The sequence below is a fragment of the Oncorhynchus clarkii genome, chromosome 20 (genome assembly GCF_045791955.1).
Source record: "Oncorhynchus clarkii lewisi isolate Uvic-CL-2024 chromosome 20, UVic_Ocla_1.0, whole genome shotgun sequence".
Classification (NCBI taxonomy): Eukaryota; Metazoa; Chordata; class Actinopteri; order Salmoniformes; family Salmonidae; genus Oncorhynchus; species Oncorhynchus clarkii.
This window is the reverse complement of record NC_092166.1, coordinates 22,560,838-22,587,316: the sequence shown is the minus strand read 5'-3', so window position 1 is coordinate 22,587,316 and position 26,479 is coordinate 22,560,838. Positions and strand designations below refer to the sequence as shown.

The 26,479-nt window shown below is 43.6% G+C and overlaps 1 protein-coding gene across 4 annotated transcripts; it reads left to right on the top strand.

Moving 5' to 3' along the window:
• Window positions 1–7,904: 7,904 nt before the first annotated feature.
• Window positions 7,905–18,549, top strand: LOC139376088 (E3 ubiquitin-protein ligase RNF31-like). Of its 4 annotated transcripts, none has more exons than XM_071118264.1 (23): window positions 7,905–8,151; window positions 8,500–8,701; window positions 8,901–9,047; window positions 9,734–9,889; window positions 9,993–10,049; window positions 10,219–10,387; window positions 10,752–10,911; window positions 11,061–11,203; window positions 11,443–11,615; window positions 11,783–12,016; window positions 12,302–12,649; window positions 12,873–13,058; window positions 13,366–13,572; window positions 13,756–13,929; window positions 14,127–14,225; window positions 14,428–14,517; window positions 14,675–14,789; window positions 15,198–15,310; window positions 15,885–15,995; window positions 17,128–17,176; window positions 17,275–17,371; window positions 17,506–17,671; window positions 17,767–18,549. In XM_071118264.1, exons 2-23 carry the CDS (start codon window positions 8,501–8,503, stop codon window positions 17,815–17,817), a joined length of 3,246 nt encoding a protein of 1,081 aa, XP_070974365.1. In that variant the 5' UTR covers window positions 7,905–8,151; window position 8,500; the 3' UTR covers window positions 17,818–18,549. The 4 variants fall into 4 exon arrangements, with proteins under 4 accessions (XP_070974365.1, XP_070974364.1, XP_070974366.1 ...); XM_071118263.1 differs by having other exon boundaries at window positions 8,901–9,068; window positions 11,064–11,203; window positions 17,767–18,547; XM_071118265.1 differs by having other exon boundaries at window positions 7,912–8,151; window positions 11,064–11,203; window positions 17,767–18,547.
• Window positions 18,550–26,479: the final 7,930 nt, after the last annotated feature.

Genomic DNA, 26,479 nt, shown 5'->3' with positions numbered 1-26,479 from the left:
CTAACATCTGCAATCTGCTCGCAGTCCTGTCGACTGGGTACAATAGGCCCAGTCTGTTTGGCAGGTTCCATCACCTCCGCCTCCATTTTCTGGTTGCAGCGACCTGTACATCTGCAGCCAGGTGCTTTGTCTCCTGCTAGGCATTTGGAGGAATATGGTTCAGGGTCATCTGGAGAGCAGGGAGGGCTCAGGACCCTGGGCTCTGTAACTTTCAGAGCCTTCTGATTTGGGCTACGTTGAGCCTTGGGTTTCACTGACCCTTGAGTGCTATTCAAAGATCCTTCAACACTTGGGATCATTGCACTTTGGCTTGTAGGATAACCTTTTTCCACAAGCTCCATGTGTAGGTTGTGGCTAAGTTTGAGCTGCCTTTTCCTCCTGGGAAGAGCTTCAGAGTTCATCCTCTTTGATGGGATGAATTTATCCATTGGCGTGCTGAAAACTTGCTTATGCTCTGCAGTGCCTAGTTGATGCTTTCTGTAGTACATTTTTCCCATGTCGGTGTGCAAACAGGAAAAGGGAACATAAGGGGGAAGTGTGTCTACCGATGACAGGGACAACCTTTGACTTCTCTCGGTTATAGCCAACAGTTGACTAGCTGTGTGGCCTCGACTGACATTCGCATCCGATTCTTTCGCAGTCGACACTTCATGATCCAAAAGCCCATTCTGTATCAGCCACTCTGTGGAGGGGACATACGGCGCCAAAGACTGCACTGACCAAACAGACGCATTAGCCTTTTGCTGTATTTGGCTATAATGGAAGGACTCTTGGCATGAAGAAGTATTCACATCAGCCATGTTCTCTGCCTCTTTCACATTTTCTAAAGTCAGCGAAAACCTCAGACTTCTCCTCCTCTCTGTTATAGCTATGACCTGACTGGCTGCGAGGTCTAGACTGACGTTGGAAGGATCTGCTTCTTTTTCAGTCACCACAATGCCATTCTCCATAAGCAACTCTTTGGAGGGGACATACGGGGCCAAAGACTGCACTGACCATACGGACTCATTCAACTTTTTGGGTACCTGACTATAAAAGGACATCTGGCTTTGATTAGGATGATCATCTGACACTTTTTCAGACAACTCTTGTGCCACATCTTCTGGCACCATCAGTCCATTCTGTCTCATCCACTCTATAGAGATGCTATGTGAGTGGATGGTCTTTGTTCCTGCAGGTGGGTCTTTGCCAGTACCCTGGCTCCTCAGTATCCCCTGGAATCCAGTTTTGGAGGCAATGGGGGAATTAGGTTCTTCTTCTGGGCAGCTCTGTTTCTCTGCTTTGGAGCTTAGAGATGAGGGGGTGGTAGAGTTGGTGCCTCTTCCAAAGTCTGACCTAGCCAGTAGTCTAGCCAAGGGGGGACCATCCTTCACCACTTCAGGTGGTGGTTCAGTCTGTACTTCAGAGTGGACCATCTCTATGGGTGTAGGGTTGTGGTAAAACGTTCTGGACATCCTGCTGTTGTTCTGGTAGGCCATGGCAGCAGGACGGAATTGGTATTGTCTGTATTCTGCAGGGTGCAGCTGGGAATGAGGAAGGACATAACCTGGAACCTCCATGTATGGGTGGGGAAGGAAAGGTGGCATTACCATTCCCGGCATACCGTAACCTAAATACAAAATTAGAAGGAATGAGTGTCATTGAATCTTTGAATTGTATTGAATACATTTTTGTTTTAAATGACAGCTGAAAAGCATGGGGTTCCTCAAATTATGGAGGTATACATTTTGAACTGTACAATACATGTAGTAGATCAGAACAAAAATGTGGTTTACTGATCATGAATATTACTTTATACCTCCAGACTGGACATTATACGGCATTTATACTACTGGGTAACAAAAACATATTTAAACTTAGCCATCCCTGGAAATCCAGAGCAGGGGTTGTAGGGCATGGGCCACTGGTAGTGGTAGAGGGGGAGAGGAGGAGGGGGCTGCACATAGAAGTAGGGTCGAGACTGGTGCACATGAGGATGGGGCTGATGATCGGTCAGATGGGGCCCTGATCCTTCAGGTCCATGCACTGGGTGCCATGTGCCAGGGTTGGGCTGAGGAACTGGCTGTTGTGGCCCAATGTGCCCCGCTGCCACATGTGGTCCATTTTCAAATTGTGTTGCTGCCATACCTAAACTAAGGAAAGAAACAGATGGAAAGTAAAAGGAAATGCATAAAAATTAAAATAAATGAATGAACAGTCTAACAATTAGTGATGTCACGGAGCGCTGAGGTGTGTCGAAATCACTAAGCAGTTTACCTCAAAGCAGTGTGCCGATGCCTGTATCACTATCAGAAGCGCATGATCAATGACATCTGAAGCTTTGTTTCATCAAACAACCCGATTGGTCCTGTATTTGTTTCGGTAGAAGACAAAAAGGCTACGCTTCGAATGCGCTATGGGGTGTGGGACAACTATAAATGTGCCACAAGTGTACACTTTCTTGATCAAAGCTTTGAGTAATGAACCTACAGTATAACACAATTAGATGGAAAGCTTCAACACTTCAGGAAGCGTTGTTTACCCATCAGTACCAACAAGGTGATTAAGTGAATTTAGGTCATTAAATAATTCCATTGAAAAATAAGTGCATCTTACAAATGGTGACACCACCAATTCAATATAATGACCCTGAATAAGAAAATAACTGCAATACAGAGCACACAAATGTAAGAAATGACCTGCTCACCACCAGAACAATAGATGAACTTGACTTGCCTCACAACAAACTGATTAAAAGTGTGAGCTAGACACACCTGGCCTTAAATTGATGATTACCAAAGGTGTGGTTTCAGTTTGAAAAAAAGTTCCTGGGATGTCTCGGGAAACGACAGTTTTACTTCCACGCTGATTCAGTCATTTCAGTCATTCTAGTGCATTCTGAAAAAACAAGCACACATCAAAATTCAACCCTCATCCCATTTTATTAACCTCTTCCAGTGCTTGACTTGGACTAGAACAGGTGCCGGTACTGTTTATATTTAGGTGCAAGAGCTCCACAATACTTTTGAGCTAATAATCTACAAGAGGAACTGGAGCTCCAGTATTAAAACATGTGAGGTGCCAGTACTCAGATCCTGTGAGCTCCTTACCCAAGTCAAGCACTGATCTCTTCTTAATCTAAATGTTACATATCTTTACGACACTTAAGAGTATTGCCTCTACAGTACGCCCCTCCAAACTAAATTAGGTCATGCATTTGAACAGCTCTTCCTAATCCGCCAAAAAATGTGATTAAAGCTGTGAGTCATTCAATAACAAGCCTGATATGTTATACAGTAGTTATTTTGTAGTTATTTTTCATTTGCTTTACAAAATAGTTTGGAGTTTACTGTCTCTATTCTCCAAAAATGAAGGTGAAACTTCAGGGGTGTGTTCAAGTTACTGGAAGACATGCAACATTTTGCCTCATACAAGTCTTAATTTAATGTCAGAATAAAGAATGCATGTGATTATCTATTATCTTGAAGTATTCGTACAACCTAGATTGCAAGGCTAATTATGCTGGGCCTAACACGTTTCAATTACTGATCCAATCTGTAGAACACTAACCACAGCTTTCATGAAACTACTGAAGCATCAATCTATTATCCATGTTGATGAATGCATCCCTGTACTCTTTAATGTAAATGAAAAAACAGGTTTTAAAAGTGTGAGGTTTTATTGGCAACACTGTGCAGGCAAGTAGATATGTTTGTCAACATTACACAGCGATGTTCAAAATATCTACACAGTAACCAAACGAGACATGTAAACTTCAACTGGCACTTGAAGCCAAACATCTCCTCTCACCAAGAAATTGCATTTCCACTGCTTTATAATTGTATTGCCTGGGCTTCAACCCTCAGTGAACAATACACTGACACTGTAAGAGGAGTTGAAATGCTGTAGAGTAGACTGGGCCTACCCCTCCCAGGTTGTTTGGTCTGCTGGTCAACATGGGGTTAGTGTCACAGTACAGTCCGGTTAGGCTGCAGCCCAGGCTGTGATTAGGATCGATGCACAGCGTCCATCAAGGCTACAATCAAGCACTGGAAATGCAGGCATCTACTGTACAGTAAGTTGTTGAACTGCTGCCGTAGATATTATTTTTGTAACACTTATTCAAACATTACGAGTGTTTTAATTTATTACAATGTGCTTTGTGTGCATTTCATAGTGCAAGTGAATGTATATATTAGGTCAGGGTTTCCCCCAACTGCTCCTGCTCTTCATGACACATGACTTCATTGTGGTCTTCACAGCAGATTTTAAACAGGGTCCTTCAGCTCAGCAGAATGGGATGGAATCAGAACCTTGTCACAGAGCCAGACAGTCAAGTGAGTGATGGTCATGTGAAGCCCAATTCAGATCAAGGCTCCTAGTCAAGTCTCCTAGTCAAGACTCCTAGTCAAGGCTCCTAGTCAAGGCTCCTAGTCAAGACTCCTAGTCAAGACTCCTAGTCAAGGCCCCTAGTCAAGGCTCCTAGTCAAGGCTCCTAGTCAAGGCTCCCAGTCAAGGCCCCTAGTCAAGGCTCCTAGTCAAGACTCCTAGTCAAGACTCCTAGTCAAGGCTCCTAGTCAAGGCTCCTAGTCAAGGCTCCTAGTCAAGGCCCCTAGTCAAGGCTCCTAGTCAAGGCTCCTAGTCAAGGCTCCTAGTCAAGGCTCCTAGTCAAGGCCCCTAGTCAAGGCTTCTAGTCAAGGCCCCTCCCTAGTCAAGGCTCCTAGTCAAGGCTCCTAGTCAAGGCTCCTAGTCAAGGCCCCTAGTCAAGACTCCTAGTCAAGGCTCCTAGTCAAGGCTCCTAGTCAAGGCTCCTAGTCAAGGCTCCTAGTCAAGGCTCCTAGTCAAGGCTCCTAGTCATGTTTTACATCCTCTGGAGGATCCTCTGTTCTCTGGCCTGTCCCACTATCCAAGGTTCTTCAGTATTCAGGTGGAGCTTCTCAGAGTGGTATTGCTTGGCCAGCTCCTCCAGGCAGCTCTTGCTGGACTCTGCATTATAGCCCACCACTGTACTTGAATACGCTGCTGGGCAGAGTCCCTCGGCCTCATACTACCCTGTTGGGGCTGTCTCTGTGGCAGAGGCCTCGGCTCCAGGTCCTACTGGATTCTTTGGCCACAGTCGTCCCAGGGGAAGACACGGTCGTCCCAGGGGAAGACACGGTCGTTCCAGGGGAAGACACGGTCGTACCAGGGGAAGACACGGTCGTCCCAGGGGAAGACACGGTCGTACCAGGGGAAGACACGGTCGTACCAGGGGAAGACACGGTCGTCCTAGGGGAAGACACGGTCGTCCCAGGGGAAGACACGGTCGTTCCAGGGGAAGACACGGTCGTACCAGGGGAAGACACGGTCGTCCTAGGGGAAGACACGGTCGTCCCAGGGGAAGACACGGTCGTCCTAGGGGAAGACACGGTCGTACCAGGGGAAGACACGTCGTACCAGGGGAAGACACGGTCGTACCAGGGGAAGACACGGTCGTCCTAGGGGAAGACACGGTCGTCCCAGGGGAAGACACGGTCGTTCCAGGGGAAGACACGGTCGTAACAGGGGAAGACACGGTCGTCCCAGGGGAAGACACGGTCGTCCTAGGGGAAGACACGGTCGTACCAGGGGAAGACACGGTCGTACCAGGGGAAGACACGGTCGTCCTAGGGGAAGACACGGTCGTACCAGGGGAAGACACGGTCGTCCTAAGGGAAGACACGGTCGTCCCATGGGAAGACACGGTCGTCCTAGGGGAAGACACGGTCGTCCCAGGGGAAGACACAGTCGTCCTAGGGGAAGACACGTTCGTCTGAGGTTGGGATAAGTTTGAACCTCAGAACAAGCGTTCTCTCACCCAACACAGGCCTGCTGCTGGAAGTGGTGACAGAACTGGACGTCATAGGTCGCAGAGGAGATGTGGGGGTTAAACATCCTACTGTAGTCGACAGGCTGTGTCGTTGCCTGTGGAGCCACATACCCCAGGTACGGCATATGGAGCCATATATGGACGCCCATAAGGCATAGCTGGAAATAGAAAGAGAGAAAATATTAGAATTGTATTAGAAAATTACATGACACAAATTAATTGACAAAGATTTTTTAAGAAAAAGTAGCCATTGTACCTGATGGGAGACGCCCATATGGATTGATGTTCCATTGACACATATTATAAAATGTTTGAGTTGGTGGTTGAAAAATGGTCTTGTGTGATTAATTATATGGTGTGGTTGCCCAACTCCCATTGAGTGTGAAGGATTATTCATATTTGAAACAAGTGAGAAAATACAGTAGTTGATTGACTTGACACTTCATCCATCACAAAGAATCAATGAGTAATGTTTCAATTTATCAAACTGAGTTGGCTAATAAATAAATCACCTTCCTTTGCTTTGTCAGGGGCAGAAAGACAGCACAGGATATTATACACCGCAATTCTACTGCAAAGAGGAAACTAAAAGTTAAAACGTCAGTTAACCTACACACATCATTACATTGTGGTCCCAAGTCAGTGTAGAAACTTAGCTGCAGAGGCTAAGCCTTCCAATAAGGCAACAATCTGACTGCATCCATGAACAAGAAGAAATATAGGTACAGTATATGACATTACATTGGCGTTAAACACATGAAAATGAGGTGACTAAAAATGAATAAAGACATACAAACCTAACCGTGAACGTGATGGTCAGGAAAAAGTGAGACCGTATATTAAACGAGAGCAAAACAAAACTCACCCATTACTCACCCTCCTCATCAGATGTATCACCTACGTTGCGTGGGGCATTGCAACACGCGCATCCCACTCCGATTAGGGTGTTACAAACTGTGAGCTGACAGTCAAATTACGCAATTAGTCATTTACACCACAAGGTGGCCCCAAAACTACAGAAATGCGTGTACCGCATCAGCTTTGCGACGTTTCTTCTAACCAAGCCATTTTGGCTCCCCTGATCTCTCTTTGAGAATAAGGTTATGGCCATAGAGATAGATAGATGAACTAATCTTTGTGTCTGTGCCAACATTGCATCTATGACAGCTTGGGTAGCGCCATTGAGGTTATCTCTGTCGATGTGCCCTTGAGCAAGGCACTTAACCCTAATTGCTCCTGTAAGTCGCTCGGTGTAAGAGGGTCTGCTAAATGACTAAAATGTTTTTTTTAAATTAAATCTCCATTTTGACTGATCCCTCCTGATCACCTTGCCAGACATGACCCCAACAGGGTCACCAGAAGGGATCAGCCAATGAAGTTGGAAGTCCCACGATCCCAGTTGACAAAGGCCCCCAGTGTCCGGTCTGGAGCGGGAAGTCACAAGCTTTGCTGGGTGGCTACTGTGTAGCAACGTAGCGGTGCCAAAAGCCCTTGTCTACCCTAGAAAGCCTATGTAAATTACGATAGCCAGAAAGGCCCCCCAAAAACCATTGACAGCCGTTTTGGGCTCTAAAATGTGTTTATTTTGATCAAGGTTGACCCCACAGTGAATTATTTAAAATTGTGCTACAAATCCAGATATATAGTGACCCTTCTGACTACTACATTTGTCATCACACAGGACCATGTGCTGACACAGGCCACTCACAGGCCAGCAAGCTACAAGGAGGCTCCTGTTGACTCTCAGGCAGGGTCGACAATGATCCTTTGCTAGTTTTCGACCACTATCACCATGATCCTTTGTGATTTTTGGGTGCATTCAGCAATATGGCATGCTTCCAGTTCAAATACTTCTGGCTTCATGTGCTATGGGGAGTTTTCCTTGGGGATACGTGGATGACATCAGTATTGTCACTATTTACTGTTTTGTTTTTGTCTATGAGTTGACTCCATTCAAATGGTGGAAGCTCCCATGCGCTGCCCAGGCTGAGGATGGCCTTTCGGCCACTAGAGGTCTCTATCATTCTCTATGGTAATGACACACAATGGCGATGCATGGAGGTTCGTTTCTTTGCGCAAGGCAGAATACGGCATTTTTCTCATGCAGTTGTTTACATTTATAGCTTGGTACTGCAGTTATACTTTTCGACCCTGTTACTGCTGGTTTTATAAATGAATTAAGACGTATATTTGTTTTTTAGCGAACAAGCCTGTGTTGAGATTCGTGCATAACATGGTGTTTTGAAAGCACCTGTGTTATAATGAATTGATATCTCATCGTGATTCAATGGCTGTCCGTGTAGACAACTGAACGAAAGCACTGGGTAAGAGGATATGACAGTATTTCTACATAGGTGCAGTTGTAGGCTTTAACCTTGCTATAATTGCTACAACAACGTTAAGTTTACTCATTGTGTTGTTGGAAATATAGAGTACTGCATAATGAGTAAATCAGTGTCTCTCTGGTGTGTGTGTGTCCGTTGATATGACTGAGCCTTGCGGTTTAACAGCAGGACACACTGTCAGGGCACACAGGTAACCTCTTATGAATGGATGTCAGTAAGGCAAGAATCTTGCCACTGCTCATCAATACTGCCTTTGGCGTGTCAGTGCCCACAATGATTTGCTATCTGATCTGTGTGATTATTATTATGATGATATCTCTTTTCCAGGATGGCCAGTATACTTTCAAACCAGCTAGAGAAGGTACGATGCCATGCGGAAGCCTGTCTACATTCCACTGGCTCAGTGCTGGAGATCCGGGCAGGAATATTAGCTATGGCCAACATACCCTTACCACCGTCAGCCAAATACCACTACATCGCTGCTGAGACCATGATCATTGAGAACAGCATCGGTAACAACAGGAAAGAGGTTAGTTAGTTTACTGTTTCGAGCACACACTCAAACTATGTCCACATCACATTTCACCTTCACTTAGCCTACATCTTGGAATACAGAAGTTCTTTTCCCTCTCTCTCTTTAATTGTGCTGAATATTTTTGTTCAGTGTCCATTCTTTTGTCAATCTCTTTCTGGATCTACCCTTTTATCTTTGTTCTCTCTCCTGCCAGACCATAGGTTCCCTGCAGAGACTGTCCACAGCATTGAACATTCTGGAGAAGTATGGCTGTAACCTCACCAGCTCCAGTAGGCCCAAGTACTGGCGCACTGTCAAGCACAACAACCCCGTCTTCAGAGCAACAGTAGATTCCATTCAGGTGAGGATGTCTTCAATACAGGTAGGTTAGATTCTGGGTAATGATATGTAGTCTACTACCTTGTCACTATAAACTTATTGGCATTATGCTGATATAGGCCTAGTTCAATAGTGTTTCCCCAAGGATTTCTTTCAGCAGCAGTGGCAAAGTTGGTCTGTAGCGGCTGGGGGGGGGGGCAGACATAGGTCGCAGTCTCTGACCTAACATTTTAGTGGCAGTCCTCTTGGCCGCAGAAACAAAATGTTGTTGTTTTAAAGCTAAATTCCAGCAATTCTACACATTTTTCCATAAGGCAGAGAGAAACAAAATGCAGTTTTAAAGATAATTTACTAGATAAGTCTTATGATATCTGAGTGACTCAAACATTGTAAATAAAATCAATGGGGGCCCCATATTTTGGTGATTGTTAGTTCTCAAAGATGATCTTGTTTAAAAATATACTGCTCTATTATCTTTTCTATGTACTTTATATTTGGTTTTAGCCATTTAAATTTACACTGAAAACATTTGACCATCCTATATATATTGGAGTGGCAGCACCGATTTGCTGTTAAATTAATACTGGGTAACATTGATTGAGTCTATAGCTTACTATCGTTTTGATCAAGTTATTTGTTCACACACCATTAACTCTACTAAATTTGATGTCAACATTTTTGCATGAAACCTCCTCGGTTCTACCCCAGGGAGGAAGGGCAGTGCTCTGTCTCTATGGTTACTCCAACCAGCAGCCAGACGGACTGAGTTTCCCTGATGTGGTCGTGGAGCCTGACATTGAGAAGGTCGCAGCGGTCACCTTGGAGGTCATGAGTCTACGCATGGAACTGGACATGCTCCTCAAGGTCTGAACCAATGGCATTGTCTCAAAGACTGTTATTCTGAAATATTTCAGAGGTTCATGAAATCAGTTGTTGTACTGAGTCGTTGTTGTTGCTACTTTCACAGGAAGCTCACCCCCACCCAGAGTTCTTTGAGAGAATGGTCCCATCACTGAACCAGAAGGTATGTTTCCTTTCTCCCATAACCGGTCCTCTTCCTCTCTGCCTTCTACTTGTTTTTTAGGTCGCCCTAATAGCCTCTCTCTGCTTCAGACAGTGTTTATATTTGTGTGGTTTTGTGTCTGTTGGTGTCCACTGCCATCAGATGACTGAAATATCCTTTATGATTCCAGGATGACTTTGGACCGATGTCTGATGCAGTAGCTATTCCCTCCAGCCTGAGAGAGAGCCAGCCCCTATACATGTCTCTATCCTCCCTGTCTCAGTCTCCCACTAGTGCCTTTCTTCCAGTACGGACCGCTAACGCCTCAACCTCAACCTCCATCTCTACCAGACACACAGGTTAGAACTGTGCACAAGCATGTTTTTGTTGTGTACCAGAAGTTCTCAAAAGGATAGTAAAACAAGGAACATTTGGGGGGGGGGGGCATTTTGCCGGTCCCTACAATGAAAAATGCTATTTTAGGTTTAAGGGTTAGGGTTACAATTAGGGTTAGAATTTAAATCAGGGTTAGGGGTTACGTTTAGGGTTATGATTAGGGTTAGATTTAGGGTTTTGGAAAATAGGAATTTGGATGGGAATCAATTATTTGGTCCCCACAAGGATAGCAATACAAAGCTCTGTGTGTGTGTGTGTGTGTGTGTGTGTATATTTTTAACATCTGAAACGTACATTTCACCTTTTCTCGTTTCTCTTCCCCTGCAGCCAACTGCACTATCTGTGCTATATTCCCAGTGGCTGCCCATTGTAACTCTTGTGTCCAATGGCTGTGTACGGAATGTGACAGACTGTACCACTCTTCCGCAGAACGAGCCAATCACCACAGGACTGTCGTGACATCCTCTAAAATGCGAAAGAACCACAGGTAAAACATGACAAATAAGACGAAAGCGAAACTGCACAGTAAAGGAAGAAAATGGATACATTTTCATAGGTGGTGATTACTGCTGAAAATGCAACTGTCTCTGTGCTCTGTGTGTTTGGCACAATATTCACTTCCTCTGTCTCTCCCAGTAGCTCCCTCCCGTCATGGCACTGTACCCACTGCACCAGGGTCAACTCCATCCAGGACATTCTGTGTGAGATGTGTGAGAGGCCACGCCTGGCCTCCTCTGGCCCTGCTAAGGATGAGTTCCCACAGCCCTTCACCATCACTGGTCAGTATACACACACACACACACACACACACAACAGTGTATGTGTTTTAATAGTGGTGGTTTGCCTTTTCTCCACTCCAATCAGTCTCACTCCTCTATTTCTGTGTTTACTTCGTATGCTTGTTTTATTGTCTGAAAATGTAATGACACTCTTAAGATGATTATAAGCTGTTGATGAGTTCATATTCACCTCTTCCAGAGCCCTGTGTTGAGTGTGTTTTCACTATGTATGTCACCAGAGTGGCAGTGTAAAAGCTGTACGGTAGTGAACGCAGGCAGTAGTATCCTGTGTGAGGTGTGTGAGCGCCCCCGTCTGGCCACCAAGCCTCCTGCAACCCCCACACACCCCCTTCCTACGCCCAACCGGCCTGCTGCTCCAGTACTGGGCATGCCAGGAGACCCAGACAGCCAGGTGAACTACTGTTAATGTCAGTGCAGAACAAGGCACATTTGAGTTGAAATGAAAGTTTCGGATTCTGCCTTCATCAAACAGATTGTTGTTCCTCTATTCCCGTGAGTCTCGAAGCTCATGTCAATTATCTCTTCTTTTCCCATCTTCTCTCTACTTCTCTGTTGCAGTGGGTGTGCCAATTCTGTACTTATGTAAATTACACTCCAGCGTCAGTGTGTGAGATGTGTGACCTTCCTCGTCCCGAGCCCGCCAAAATGCCAGTCAAACTCCACCCTCCGTCCCAGGTCAAAAGGGTCCCTGTGCTGTCTGTCAAACCCAAAGACCCGCCCATGGAGGACCCTGATTTGAGGAGACAGAAACTGATGAGGGAAGAGGGGCTAAAGCTGATTGAACTTATTAGAGTAAGTGAAGGCTTTCTGTAGAACTATAATATGGTGTGTAATCGCATTATCCCACTAGTAATATTACAAGATATTAGCGAATTTAAGATTTAGATTCAGAAAAGTATTTTTTGTACCATTGCTGGGCGATTTGGTTGCAGGAATATTAAAACTACAGCTTTCAGAAAACAAATGAATGAAAATAACCTAGCATCCTCTTACTTATTCATACAGTGTGGTGAGTAGCAGCAGCTGAGGCCTAGTCAATATGTATGATAGATTTGTCTTTATTTCTCTCTCTCTCAGGATGGAGAGAAAAAAGGAGTGAGTCCAGAGGAGGTGTACACAGGCATGCGCGTCTCCGGGGGCGGCAACATCCTCCCCTGTGATTGGCTCAAAGCGGAGCTACCTCACCTGCTCGACCAGATCTGTGCCATGGCTGCGTCGTCTCGAGCAGCAGACCTGAAAACAGGACTGAACCAGAACGGGCTCTCCAACGAGACTGGTACTGCAGAGGATACTGGTGTGGAGGAGGAGCAGCCCAGAGGGGGAGGAGTGACCCTGTCCAGGGCTGAGGCCAAGATGGCCTGGCTGTCTGCAGGTGGAGAAACTGAGAGAGCAGCCAGACAGTCTCTCAGAGACAGACACGCAAAGGTGAGAGACAGGGTAGACCTTGCCCAGGTCTAAGGTCAGTTGTACTGGCACTTTTCCCAGCTGAACTCTATTTACGTTTCCCAGACCTGTATTAAGCCTAGTCCTGGACTAGAACACACTTTCAATGGAGATTCTCCACTAGGAACTATTTTGAATCCTGAATTAGCCTTTTAACACTCAAAGAAGGGTTTGGTTTCTCATGTACCTGTCCTGTCATGTACAGGTGAAGGAGCTATGTTCTCTGGGGTTCAATGATGAGGCGCGGTGTCAGGAGGTACTGAGGCAGAACGGGGGAGAGGTGCGGGGGGCTCTGTCTCTGCTGCAGCGACCGCTCATGGAGCCCTTCCACCAGCGCATGTGGAGCGACCAGCCCGAGCCCACCATCGACATCAACCACCCCGACAAACAGGTAGGACAAATGGGGCTCTCAACTTCACTATGTGCTTCATTCGGCCCATACATTTAGCTGAACACAGAATAGATATATTGATGATAATGTGCTCACAACTACCACCATTAGAAAGGTCCACAGATCGTACATGTTCTTCAATCATCTGACAGTTGCTTGATCTCTCATGTAAATGTATATTTTACAGTGAAAAGCATTATTTTGTAGTAAGGCATATCTCTCCTTTCATCATGCCTCTGCATCAGTTGGTCCACTCCACTGGTCTGATCTCTCTCTCCTCTTCCTCCTCCCTCCCCCCTGGGACCAGCGTGTGTGTCGGAGGCTGCTGGCGGTGTATGACCTGCCCAGCTGGGGCCGCTGTGAGCTGGCCCTGTCCTTACTGCAGGAGCGCACCGCCCCCTACTCCCTGGACGATGTAGTACAGGCCGTACGCGAGTCACAAGACCGAGACTTCATCCGCCGGGTGCTGGCCAAAGAGTGCCCCATCTGCCTATCGGACTTTCCCCACAGCAAGGTACTCTCTGTCGAGTGTGTGTGTTTTGGGGGACTTGTGGGTGTTTGCGTGCATGTCAGCACTAGCTTGCCTTTGCTCAAAATGAAGTAGAAGCTTTTCTGTGTGTTTTTTTGCAGTATCTTACCCCTACAACTCTCATACACCTTTCTCTCTCGCTCTCTTCAACTTTCCTTCCTGTTTCAGATGCAGTCTCTGACCTCCTGTCAGTGCTCGGTGTGCTGTGGCTGTTTCCAGCAGCACTTCACCATTGCAGTGAGAGACAAGCATATCAGAGACATGGTGTGTCCCGTCTGCTGGGAACCTGACATCAACGACCCCGAACACCTAAACAGCTACTTCTCCACCCTGGACATCCAGGTAGTACATCACACAGAGAACAACCTCACACAAAATATCCCTCAGATTCTCTCTTTGAAGAGAGAAGAAACACAGAGTGAAGCCCAATTTTGGGGATTTCAGAGGCTTCTCTCCCTTCAAAATTCAGGTGTGTGTGAGGTACTGTCTATAATGATGGCTACACCTGTAATAATAATTTCCTGTGTGTGTGTGCACAGCTGCGGGAGTGTCTGGAGCCAGAGGTATATGATCTGTTTCATAAGAAGCTGACTGAACAAGCTCTCATCAAAGACCCCAAGTTCCTCTGGTGTAGTCATGTGAGTTTAAATCTCAGTATCCTATGTATACAAAGGCAAAGGAAAAAATATGTTTTTGCTAATCCCCATTGAGGCTGTTAAAAATAATAAAATTACATGCTACACCCATCTTCACTAGCTAAAAATGACCAGTACCTGCTCTTAAACTGTTGAAGTATTCCTCTTCCCTTCCCTGTCTTATTTTCATAACTTCTCCCCCCAGTGCTCCTATGGGTTCATCTATGATGGAGACCAACTGAAGGTCACCTGTTTCCAGTGCAGGAACAGCTTCTGTGCACAATGCAAGAAACCTGTAAGTGTGAAACATGAACTCTTTGTGTGAGGGAATCTGAATCAGAAATTGCAATTAATTGGGGCTATGAGGAGATGATATTTGGCTTTAGAGTAAAGATGCTGGAGCCCCATCTCACTCCATTATCCCCTCGTCTCTCTTTCTGTGTGCCCTCTAGTGGGAGTCTCAGCATGGTGGTCTGTCATGTGAACAGTACCAGTCCTGGAAGAGAGAGAATGACCCAGAATACCAGAGGCAAGGCCTGGCCGGATACCTGCGCGACAACGGCATCAGTGAGACACACAGCACACACACCTTCTAAATGAAACAACACCTCCTCATTGAGAGTTACTGTAGTGTTTAACCAGAAAAGGCCGGTACTTGCAGAGGTGTGAACGGCCAGACACTTCACTAGGTGTTGGGCTGAGAGAGATCAAATTGGTCTTACTCATAGTTCATCTTCCAAACCAGCACATTTCATTAGCGTCATGAACAACACTCCCGTAGAGGTAATGTAGGCCTTCTGCTTGAACTAAGCCAGTTGACTAATACCTTGTTTTAGCAAAGAGGTAGAGTCAGTTACAGGGCTTTTTAGGTCCCTCCACATCCTTCAATCAATTGATTAATTAATCAAACTATTTACCCTCTTCCTCAGATGCATTCTCATGTCTGTACTCGCCCTCCCTTGCTCTCCCCCTCAGCCTGTCCAAACTGCAGGTTCCAATATGCCCTGTCTAAAGGAGGCTGTATGCATTTCTGCTGCTCCCAGTGCAGGTACCAGTTCTGCAGCGGATGCAACAACCCCTTCCACACTGTAAGTTCCTTCTCAAATGACTTGGTGTCTCTGTGTTGAGTTCGTCGGTCGTTCTAGTTCCTGGCAAGGGGTTTGAATGAAAGTTGACTTGGTGTCTCTGTGTTGAGTTCGTCGGTCGTTCTAGTTCCTGGCAAGGGGTTTGAATGAGAGTTGACTTGGTGTCTCTGTGTTGAGTTCGTCGGTCGTTCTAGTTCCTGGCAAGGGGTTTGAATGAGAGTTGACTTGGTGTCTCGGTGTTGAGTTCGTCGGTCGTTCTAGTTCCTGGCAAGGGGTTTGAATGAGAGTTGACTTGGTGTCTCTGTGTTGAGTTCGTCGGTCGTTCTAGTTCCTGGCAAGGGGTTTGAATGAGAGTTGACTTGGTGTCTCTGTGTTGAGTTCGTCGGTCGTTCTAGTTCCTGGCAAGGGGTTTGAATGAGAGTTGACTTGAATGTCGCTTTAATTAGTTTTTCTTCCTCCAGTCAAATTCATTCTGCACTCTCGGTCTCTCCCCACTCCTTCCTCTCTCTCCCTCCCTCCTCCCACACTCTTTCCTTCCTTCCCTACCCTATTCTGTCCCTCCCTCCCTCTTCTGTAGACGTGTGCAGTGATCCAGTGCAGTGTGACAGGCCTGCACGCCCATCACCCTCGAGACTGCCTCTTCTACCTGAGGGACTGGGAGCCTGTCAGACTGCAAGCACTGCTGCAGGTAGGCACACACACCATCCACACAAACACAGATGCTCACACACCATTACAATCACCATAACCACATTATAGCTCTCTGACTCACAATCGCAGTTATAACTAGGGGTGTCAAACGATTCAAATAATTAAGTTAATGGCATTAGTTAATCGCGGTTAATTATCCTTTTTTAATTTGCTCAAATTTAGCCCTGAAAGATGTGTCCATTTCAAAAAGCAGTGCATTGAAAAACAGGCATACTATTATTTGATTGTAATGGACAGAAACACAAAATCATCTACGTCAGAAGGTTTTCATAGCATTTTCACCATAAACAACACAAGTCACTGTAACATACAGCTAGCTGTAAATGCTCCCTACTCCCTCTTATCAATGTTCTTGAAGTTTAACACTTGTGCGCACACAGACACACACACTATCTTTCTCTCACACACACACACACAGCTTTAAGTACTGTTAAAGCTTCAGGAATTCTAAATTACTTAACTACAGGAAAACAGAACTGGCTCTATGGATACAAAGAGCTTTTAAACTTGTCCAACAATGTTATGAACACACTGTAACCATCTGTACTGTTCAACAACGTTACACACATAGACCACTCACACACACACACACACACACACCCCCATTCTTGCCTACCTTTGAAGCATCTCTTTGAGTAGCATATTCCTTTTCAGTTCTTTCTCTGCCCTCCAAATTTGTGCATAGCCTAGTCAGTGGTCAAGTTATCAGTTTGCTAGCTAGCTGATTAGCTAGCTAAACAATGTTTCTTATCAAACCATAAAATAGCGGCTTGCAAGTTGTTTAAAACAGCCCATGCCGTGTGCATGAATCCACAGAAAAAATGCAAAGCATAGCTCGGTAATATTGGGCTTAACTTTGACATGATTTTGGCTAGAGGCACGCCGTCTTGAGCGACGTGAAGGTAAAGGCATTAACTGTAGATGTGTTCTGCGCTTAAAAGGGTCCGTGCGGTGAAGAAATGGAGATGCTATTTCAAATAATTTAACTGTGATTAACATGTCAGGCATTAACACGTCATCTCTGACAGCCGTCGTTATAATGGATTTTACTCGAAGAGTATCTGGAGATGGATTGTATTTCCTGTTCATTATTTTATTGTTGTTTGCAGAACAAGTGTGTTGAGTTCAACACTGACACCCCTCCAGGAACTCAAGCCGGTAAGATTCGATCTGTTCTTTAGTTTTTACTCAGCAAAACTTAAAAGAAATGGAGAGATGTACTACTTATTCTCTCTCCCCCCCCCCCCCCCCCCCAGGGATGTGTGGCGTGATTGAGCAGAAGGATGAGGGTGGGCAGCAGACGGACTCGGCCTGTGGGGCTCAAACTCAGCCTGGCCATGCAGGACTCTGCGAGTATGTCACTGCCAACCACCCTATAGTGTTTTTCAAGGACCCAAAGGCACTTTAGATTACAACAGAGTGTTCCCATGAAAAACATGAAAACATGCCTAGATGTAACTAACTGGTTTTTGCCTAATCAATTCCAGGAAACACTACAGAGAGTACTTGGTGAGTCTCATCAATGGCCATTCCATCGACCCGGCCCCTCTCTTCAATGCCAACGAGCTGGCTTTGGCCTGTCGGAGATACCAAGTGGATGATGCCCGGGGGGAGATGGAGGACGACGTAACGTACTATCCTCGAATGCTGGAGGTTTGCTTTGATGATCCTTGTGGAGGGGTGTTGTTGTTTTTTTTCCAAATATTTAGTCACTTGGTTTAATCACTTCTCATCTAATCTTATTTCAGAAACTGATTGATGAAGTACCACTTGGAGACAAGGTTCCTCGGAAGAAATGAAAACGAATCGTTTGTTTGTTTGCTTTTAACAATCAAGTGTTTTTAGTATTAAGTGTTGGGATTTTGACTCAAATCACCATCAAATGTGTTTGTGTCATTGTGACTGTTACACCGCACAGCAGAAAGCTATGCTTATATCCCCATGATTGAGCTACAGTTATTTATGAATCTATATTTGGGGTAAATGCACAGAGGCACATTATTTAAAAAAAGAGGTGTGTGTGTGTGTGTGTGTGCACGCGCGTGTAACATTTCAAGACATCTTTAAATAACCAGTGATATTTAATGGCATCACTTCGTTGCACGCAGTCTGTAGGTGCATGCTCTTAACTGTATCATTTGTGAAGAAAAGTACTTGAAACAGTCCAGACACAGTCTGCAATCAAAAGTTCAATCAAACTCTTATGTTTCTCAGTCATGCTCTTTATCCAAAATGTTCCTTGTACGCTTGCTGTAAGGGAGGTAGTTGTGTCCTCAGAGTAACTGCAAGGTTGACATAGTTACTGGACATTTTTCGGGAGTTAGATCAGTACAGCCCCTGCTGGCCCTGAAGCTTATTGAGCCAGTGAACTCAAGCTTGATGAGGAGGAAGGATTTTGCTTCAAGACAGGACATTTCAAAACTGGAGATTTTTTTTCCCCCCTCGAGCAAGTATCATTGAGTACTACAGAATCTCTACAGTTAATTAATCACACACCATCATTAACAATAAACTTCAGATTTTACTCCATATTTATTGTATTCCCTTAATTGCTTTTTTGCCTTCAGTGCCAGTGAATTATGACTGAATACCTCTTTGTGTAAATTGACTGACTAATTTGGGACTGATTTTGAAAGGATTTGACCCACTGTGTGTTGCAGCCCCAAACTGTATGGTTACCAGCTACCATCATTACCTGGTCAGATTATGATAAACACACAGAGCAAGAACATTAGTATTTCAAAATGTCTGAGCAGGAGTAAGCCTATTTGTTGACAACTCAAATATGAATAATCATACTTTTATTTCTGTTTTCTCTCCTCCCATACTAAGTCAGATGTGTCAGCCACTGACATGTTTGCTAATGTCTTGTGACAGATAAACTCTCTTGTTTGTCTTAGATGTTTGGAAGCATCCCTTGTCTGGAATAGATATTGGTGCAGCAGCAGGGTCAGAGATTAGTGGGGAGGGGGCAGGGAGAGCATGCAGGGTTATGGGTACTGCTGTGATGTGTCCTCGTGCCACAGGGCAGGATTTGGAACAGAACAGGGCACACTACCAAGAGACAAACATCGTATGTGTTCCCCCTGCTGAGGCTAAGCATGAAATGAACAAAAAGGACAGTCAGTACACAGCAATATATTTTCTGACATAACTCACACTCTCAGGACATGATGTTTACATTAACCTAACCCAGAATTGTTGTCATAACACAATATTTTGAGCCCTAGTCAAGCTAGGCACATTTTGTTGTGTACGCTCTGGAATTGACCTCTGGTGTAGTGTGACTGAAGTTTGCATCTCAGTTGGTAATACTGGGGAAAGCAGGACTTTTTAACATGCACAACACCTGTTTGACCTTCATTATCTTGCACAACCAGATACATTTGCTTTGCATGGCTGCTATCTGTGGAATGTTTATCAGCCAGCTGTGTCAAAGTAAATTGGCTCTATCAGATACATTCAAATGTGAACATTCAGTGTGTCAAGGAGCAAAAACTGAAAGATGACAAGTGAACTTCGGAGCTGCCAACTCTCCCACATTGGCCGTGAGATACATTTGACCCTTCTCAAGTGCCACACCTCTTATCTCACGCATTGAAAAGTACTACTTTGATTTTTCTGATTAGTCCATTGTATAGTCAGTGCATTAACTTTTCAACTGGGCCTGCAATTTAACATCACAAGCGGAACCTCATTGTCCTGTCGCATTAGTCCCTTCATTTGGTGAATGGCATTTAGGCTGTGACAACAGAAAGGCAGCAGACAGACCTACAGTATCTTTTAGCTGGGATGTTTGGTAGGGTGACCTGATTTGGAACTTGATAAATATTTTTGACTGACAGATTGTGAACCCAAATGTGTAATTTTGATTCTATATGGGGGAAAATAAATATAACAATTACTTGGTTAGGGTGTAGGTGTGGATTAATGTAATCTTGTCTTCAGATTTGATTATCTATTAAGTCTCATCAGTGGAACAATTCTCATTTAACAATGGACTAAAATGTAGGGTAATTTGTGTGCTTGTCAGCAAAAACCCTACCTACCTATTCCCCACACTTACACTGAGTGTACAACACATTATGAACACTCCTAATATTGAGTTGCATGCCCTTTTTTCAGAACAGCCTCAATTGGTCAGAGCATGGCATCTACAAGGTGTTGAAAGCATTCCCCAGGGATGCTGGCCTATGTTGACTCCAATGCTTCCCACAATTGTGTCAAGTTGGCTGGATGTCCTTTGGGTGGTGGACCATTCTTGATACACACTGGAAACTGGTGAGCGTGAAAACCCCAGCAGCATTGCAGTTCTTGACTCACTCAAACCAGTGCACCTGGCATCTACTACCATACCTTGTTCAAAGGCACTAAATATTTTTTTTGCCCATTCACCCTCTGAATGGCACACATACAAAATCCTTATCTCAAAGCTTAAAATCTTTAACCTCCCCTTCCTCTACATCAGCTTTCACCTGGTCAGTCTGTGATGGGAAGAACAGGTGTTTCTAATGTTTTACACAGTGTATTTTATTATTCCACTTCTTCTCAATTTTTCCAGTGTAATCACATATTTTAAATCTGATATACCTACTTGTGTCTTTGACAATTAATTATTAATTCCATTCATGGACAGTTTTGAATAACTGATTAAAAAAATGCTCCAGGCGTCAAATATAATTTGACGTTTTACTATTGTGCATATGCTAGGCAGAGATGGTAGAGGGACTCATAAACACATATTTTGTCAATGTAAAGTAAGATGATGGCAAGGATTTTCAACTAGCATAAACCACTTGAATATGAAGATTCATTCAATTTTTCTGGAAGGTTGGGTTATTTTGAGAAATGAATTGTTATGTCAAGAAAATGTTTAAACACCCAGCACTTGGGAGACATACAGTACCAGTCAAATGTTTGGACACACCTACTCATTCAAGAGTTTTTCTTAATTGTTTACTATTTTCTACATTGTAGAATAATAGTGAAGACATTTACTATGAAATACATATGGAATCGAATAGTAACCAAAAAAAGTGTTTGAAAAATCTAAATGTATTTTATATTTCAGATTCTTCGAAGTAGCCATCCTTTGCCTGGATGACAGCTTTGCACACACTTGGCATTCTCTCAACCAGCTTCATGAGGTAGTCACCAGGAATGCATTTAAATTAACAGGTGTGCCTTGTTAAGTTAATTTGTGGAATTTCTTTCCTTCTTAATTAATGTGTTTGAGCCAATCAGTTGTGTCGTGACAAGTTAGGGTTTGTATACAGAATCCCTATTTGGTAAAAGACCAAGTCCATATTAAGCAAAGAACAGGCTCAAATAAGCAAACATAAATGACAGTCCATCATTACTTTAAGACATGAAGGTCAGTCAATAAGGAAAATTAAGAACTTTGAAAGTTTCTTCAAGTGCAGTCGCAAAAACCATCAAGCACTGTGATGAAACTGCCTCTCATGAGGACCGCCTCAGGAAATGAAGAACCAGAGTTACCTCTGCTGCAGAGGATGAGTTCATTAGAGTTACCAGCCTCAGATTGCAGCTCAAATAAATGGTCCTAGAGTTCAAGTAACAGACACATCAACTGTTCAGAGGAGACTACGTGACTCAGGCCTTCATGGTCGAATTGCTGCAACGAAACCACTACTAAAGGACACCAATAATAATAAGACTTGCATGGGCCAAGAAACACGAGCAATGGACATTAGACCTGTGGAAATCTGTCCTTTGGTCTGATGAGTCCAAATTTGAGATTTTTGGTTCCAACCTCTGTGTCTTTGTGAGACGCAGAGTAGGTGAACGAATGATCTCTGCATATGTGGTTCCCACTGTGAAGCATGGAGGAGGAGGTGTGATGGTGTGGGGGTACTTTGCTGGTTAAACTGTCTGATTTATTTAGTTTAAGGCACACTTAACCAGCATGGCTACCATAGTGATACGCCATCCCATCTGGTTTGCACTTAGTGGGACTATCATTTGTTTTCCAACTGGACAATTGCCCAAAACACACATCCAGGCTGTGTAAGGGCTATTTGACCAAGAAGGAGAGTAATGGAGTGCTGCATCAGATGACCTGGCATCCACAATCACTCGACCGCAACCCAATTGAGATGGTTTTGGATAAGTTGGACTGCAAAATGAAGGAAAAGCAGCCAACAAGTGCTCAGCATATGTGGGAACTCCTTTAAGACTGTTGGAAAATCATTACTCATAAATCTGGTTGAGAGAATGCAAAGAGTGTGCCAAGCTGTCATCAATAATCTGAAATATAAATATATTTAATTTGTTTAACACGTTTTTGGTTACTACATGATTTCATATATGTTATCTCATAGTTTTGATGTCTTCACTTATTTTACAATGTAGAAAATAGTAAAATAAAGAAAAACCCTTGAATGAGTAGGTGTCCAAACTTTTGACTGGTACTGCATATCAGAGGTGGCCAACCCTCCTGGAGAGCTAGCAGGATTTTCTCCAGCCCTATTTTAAAGAGAAAGTTCACCCAATTTACCAAATGTTTGTGTCCTTACCTTGAAAGCAGTCTAAGGACAAGGAGACTGGACAATCCCTGCTTCCAACCTTTCCACTATTTCTCCCATTAGCTTATTTACCCATCTCAATTCATTACTGTCTGAAGAAAAAGTTTCAAACACTCAAAAAATATGTGCATCCCCCAAAAATCTCGAACAGTTGTCGGATTTTCAGTGTTCATTTAACATTCAAAGCATCCTGAGTACACCCTACCTGTGGTTTTAAAAATGTCCATTTCGGTCATAGGCCATGTCAAAATACAGAATTGCAGGACATTAGCTTTAAAAGGTCAAAAAGAAAAATGTCTAGGGGTTGGGCCAGGGGGAAATGAATTTCACATAGAAAATCTCACGGCAAGCCTACTTTGGCAGCCCTGGAACGTGAAAACACAAATAGAGTATGATCCAGGGAGAACATTGTAAACATTAGAAGCATGAGACCATGAAATACTGTTCATGTAGGTTACTTTCTTTACTGCAACATCATTAATCACAGTCACCACATTCCATCCATCCACCCACAGTTTTAATGCAAGTAAAGTCCTACCATATAAACAGCTGTGATGGAAACAGGACGTTTCCGTACAATTTTGGAAATGTCTACAGGTAATTTGTCAAATTAATTATGTGAGAAATGGCGGTGGATACGTCTTTATACACAAATATTAACATAACTTGGAGTCACGTGATGATATGATGTGTGGTCCTCCCACTATGACTCAGGAAACCACGCAGTTAGGCTACAGATGAAATAAATGATGAACTTCACAGGGTGGTGAAAATGCAAGGTGATGAGCTTGATGCTCCTTTCCAATAAATATTGAGGGTCCAATTCTGGTGACATGATGATCGATGCTTGGCTGCCATTTGACCAATAAAAATAATATTGCTCTTCTGTCCATAATAATCTCAGCACTAACCTGGTTTCCATCCAACCATTCCTTACAAAAAACTTATACAGGAGTCCTGCATGAAAAATCCTGCACAAATCCTGTAGAATATCCAGTATATCCTACAGGTTTAGGAAGTCCTGCAGGATATCCCACGGGATTTTCAGGGCACTTTTCTGTAGGACAAAATTCATACAGGAATCCTGGAGGACACACTAGGAATCATGCAGGTACTACTGATGGAATTGTCCTATAGGAAAATGGCACCCAAATCCTGTGAGATATCCTGTAGATAATAATCCTGCAGGTAATTCCACAAGATTTTCAGGGCAATTCCTGTAGGACAATCTGCAGGATCCTTTCCTCATCCTTCAGATATTTCCCTGTAGGACAATCCACATTCCTTCAAAAGAATGGACAGAAAGTGCAAGACATTAGATTGCATGGCAATGTTATTATTCAATGCAGCAACAGCAGATGTGTTTGATTGTCCATTTCAACCACACTGCATGAAAGATAGTTCCTAGGAGATAGAAAATTAGATTTTGAATAAATATGGTAAAAGCGTATTTTGTAACGAGTGAGCGTAATGGTGACATCACATGAACAGCTTATGTTTATTAGTGTGAATGGAAAAGGATGTCTGCAATGGTAAACTTGGTGATAGTTGGTTTTAAAATGGCTGGTACACCAACAACATCTGTGAGTACTGCTATGCACGTGTTAGACTCCATTGTAAAGGGAGAAATGAGAGGCTGAAACTGTGTGTGTTACCTTCGCCTGCATGGCTGTCCAGTGCTGCTTTCTGTGGTAGTCAGTCTCACTGTTGTTCATAGGCTCTGTCTTAACTGGGGAGGAGAGAGATGAGAGTGCACAATATAACTGCTAATGTGTGTGTGTGTGTTATATGAAAAACAGCAACAAAATAGTGCAAATGATATACTGTAGTAGTAAAGGAAACCTACTCACCTTTAACTAGTAGACTACTGGGCTAATGAGACCACCAGAAACAGAAAATAGAAATGTATTGTGTTATCATGCACTTACCAACTATAATGTGGTGTGGTGGCCTTCTGCTGAACTGTTAGAAATAGGATACAGTGAAATGCTAGGTGTGTGTGTGTGGTTTCTGTGATCCCTGTAGTCTAAGCTGTAAGGGAAAAGAAGATAATTCACATGGTTGAGGTGGGGAAACTGTCAAATCAAGCTAAAAGTAAAACAGAAAGTGATGTTAGATTTAAATATAAATTGATACACGTATTTAAACTATTTGTTAATTATGACCACTTTAATTCACTATAATGTATTTCAATGAAAATAATGTGATTTCATAGAAAAACAATGTTGTAAACACCTCTTTACTAATTTAATGCAATCACTTCCTTATTTACGTACATGAACGGTCATGATCGGTCATGTGACTTGGTTAGCATTATAAAGTGTTAGCCAAGAAGCCATTAGCCTAGTAATAAAACATTTTAAAAAATCGCCATCAGTTTCAAAACACTTACATGTAATTACCAGCATTTTGGAATTTACGTATTCAAATTTAAAAGGCACACATATCTGAGCTATCTTTGATGCAGGTGCATGGTAACAGTTGAATAGCATGAGAAAAAAAGAAACCTGCACACAGCCTTTGTAAGAGTTTTTACATATTGAATTCGACTATGTGTAACAAACCTGTTGTACAACCCTGATCTCTACACACACACACACACACACACACACGCCCTAGCTGAGCCTGGCTGGGTGGGCATTTTGCCTTTGCCTTTCCATTGGCTGTTCGATCAGTCCCTCTTTTTGCTTGGCGTGGGCGTTTATAGTATCTGGCAGATAAAATAGCGCTTGTAGTGATGACGTCCGGAGCTAGTGCGCAACAGAAATGCTGGGTTCAGAACTGGAAACTGAAATCTTCGACTTCCGAGCGCTCAAGACAGCTAAGATCTCGGGAAACAAACAAACAAACAAACAAACAAACTGGGAAAAATCGTTATGGACGGTCATCGAACTCTGAATTCAAAGTCAGAAACTCTGGCATATTTATAAAACTCCGACCTGAAGATCACTGATGTCATGATTTGACCATTTCTCCCCCCAAGTTCCCAGTTGCATTGAAAGCACCAAAAAAAGGGTTTATCACAACAGCTTGTGAAAAGTTATCTTCACAATAATTTAAGGGTTTCTTGCCATCTCTGCCGCTGAAGAGAGTCTAGAAAAGTTCAATGGAATTTTGGAGTCAAAACGAGATGGTTCCTCAATATAGAAAAAAAGTGAATGGATTATATCGAGTGTTGGAGGAGTTGCTACCTAATGGGGAGGATAACAGTCCATGTGGACTATCTATCTGTGCATATGAGTTGTTCTCCTTTTTCGAGCGATATGTTTATCCTATGCATCCTGTCATGTCATAAATCTGATTTGTAAAAAAAGATATTTCCTTGTGTAAATTCATTAGGTAGGCCTATTCACTGCAGCATTATTCCTAATAATACCTCTTTAGCTTTTGGAGTCCCAGGAAAATATAGATAGCTTGTTGTACACTTATTTCTAGCCTTTTATTTACTACTACAGCTTGCTGAACGTAAAATACAGAAACCAAAAAAATCTGAGGTGAATTCATTACGCCTATTCTGCTGCAAAACTTTTCTTAAACTGAAGTAAACATTTGGTTATGAACGGTAAAAGCGTTCCTTAATGAATACGCCCATGGCTGCTATGGGAGAAATAGCATTTCATAATCTAACTTTTTTCTTGCACTTTGACACGTAAAATATGTATAGCCCTAATATTTCGCTTCTTCGGCTAGCTGCGCAATAGGCTATAGGGTACGGACGCAAGATTCGTGAAATCCCAGGAAAAACCACAGGCTACAAAATCTATAGGAGATGTATTTGTTATACTCGGCCTAATAGGTTTTTCATGGAGAGAAGTAGGCTTGCTCTCGCTAATTGCTGAATGTACAATAGGCCTAGACCAAATGAACTGTCTGTGAAAGTTGTGGAAAGAGAGTGCCGATAACATTGTTACACTGA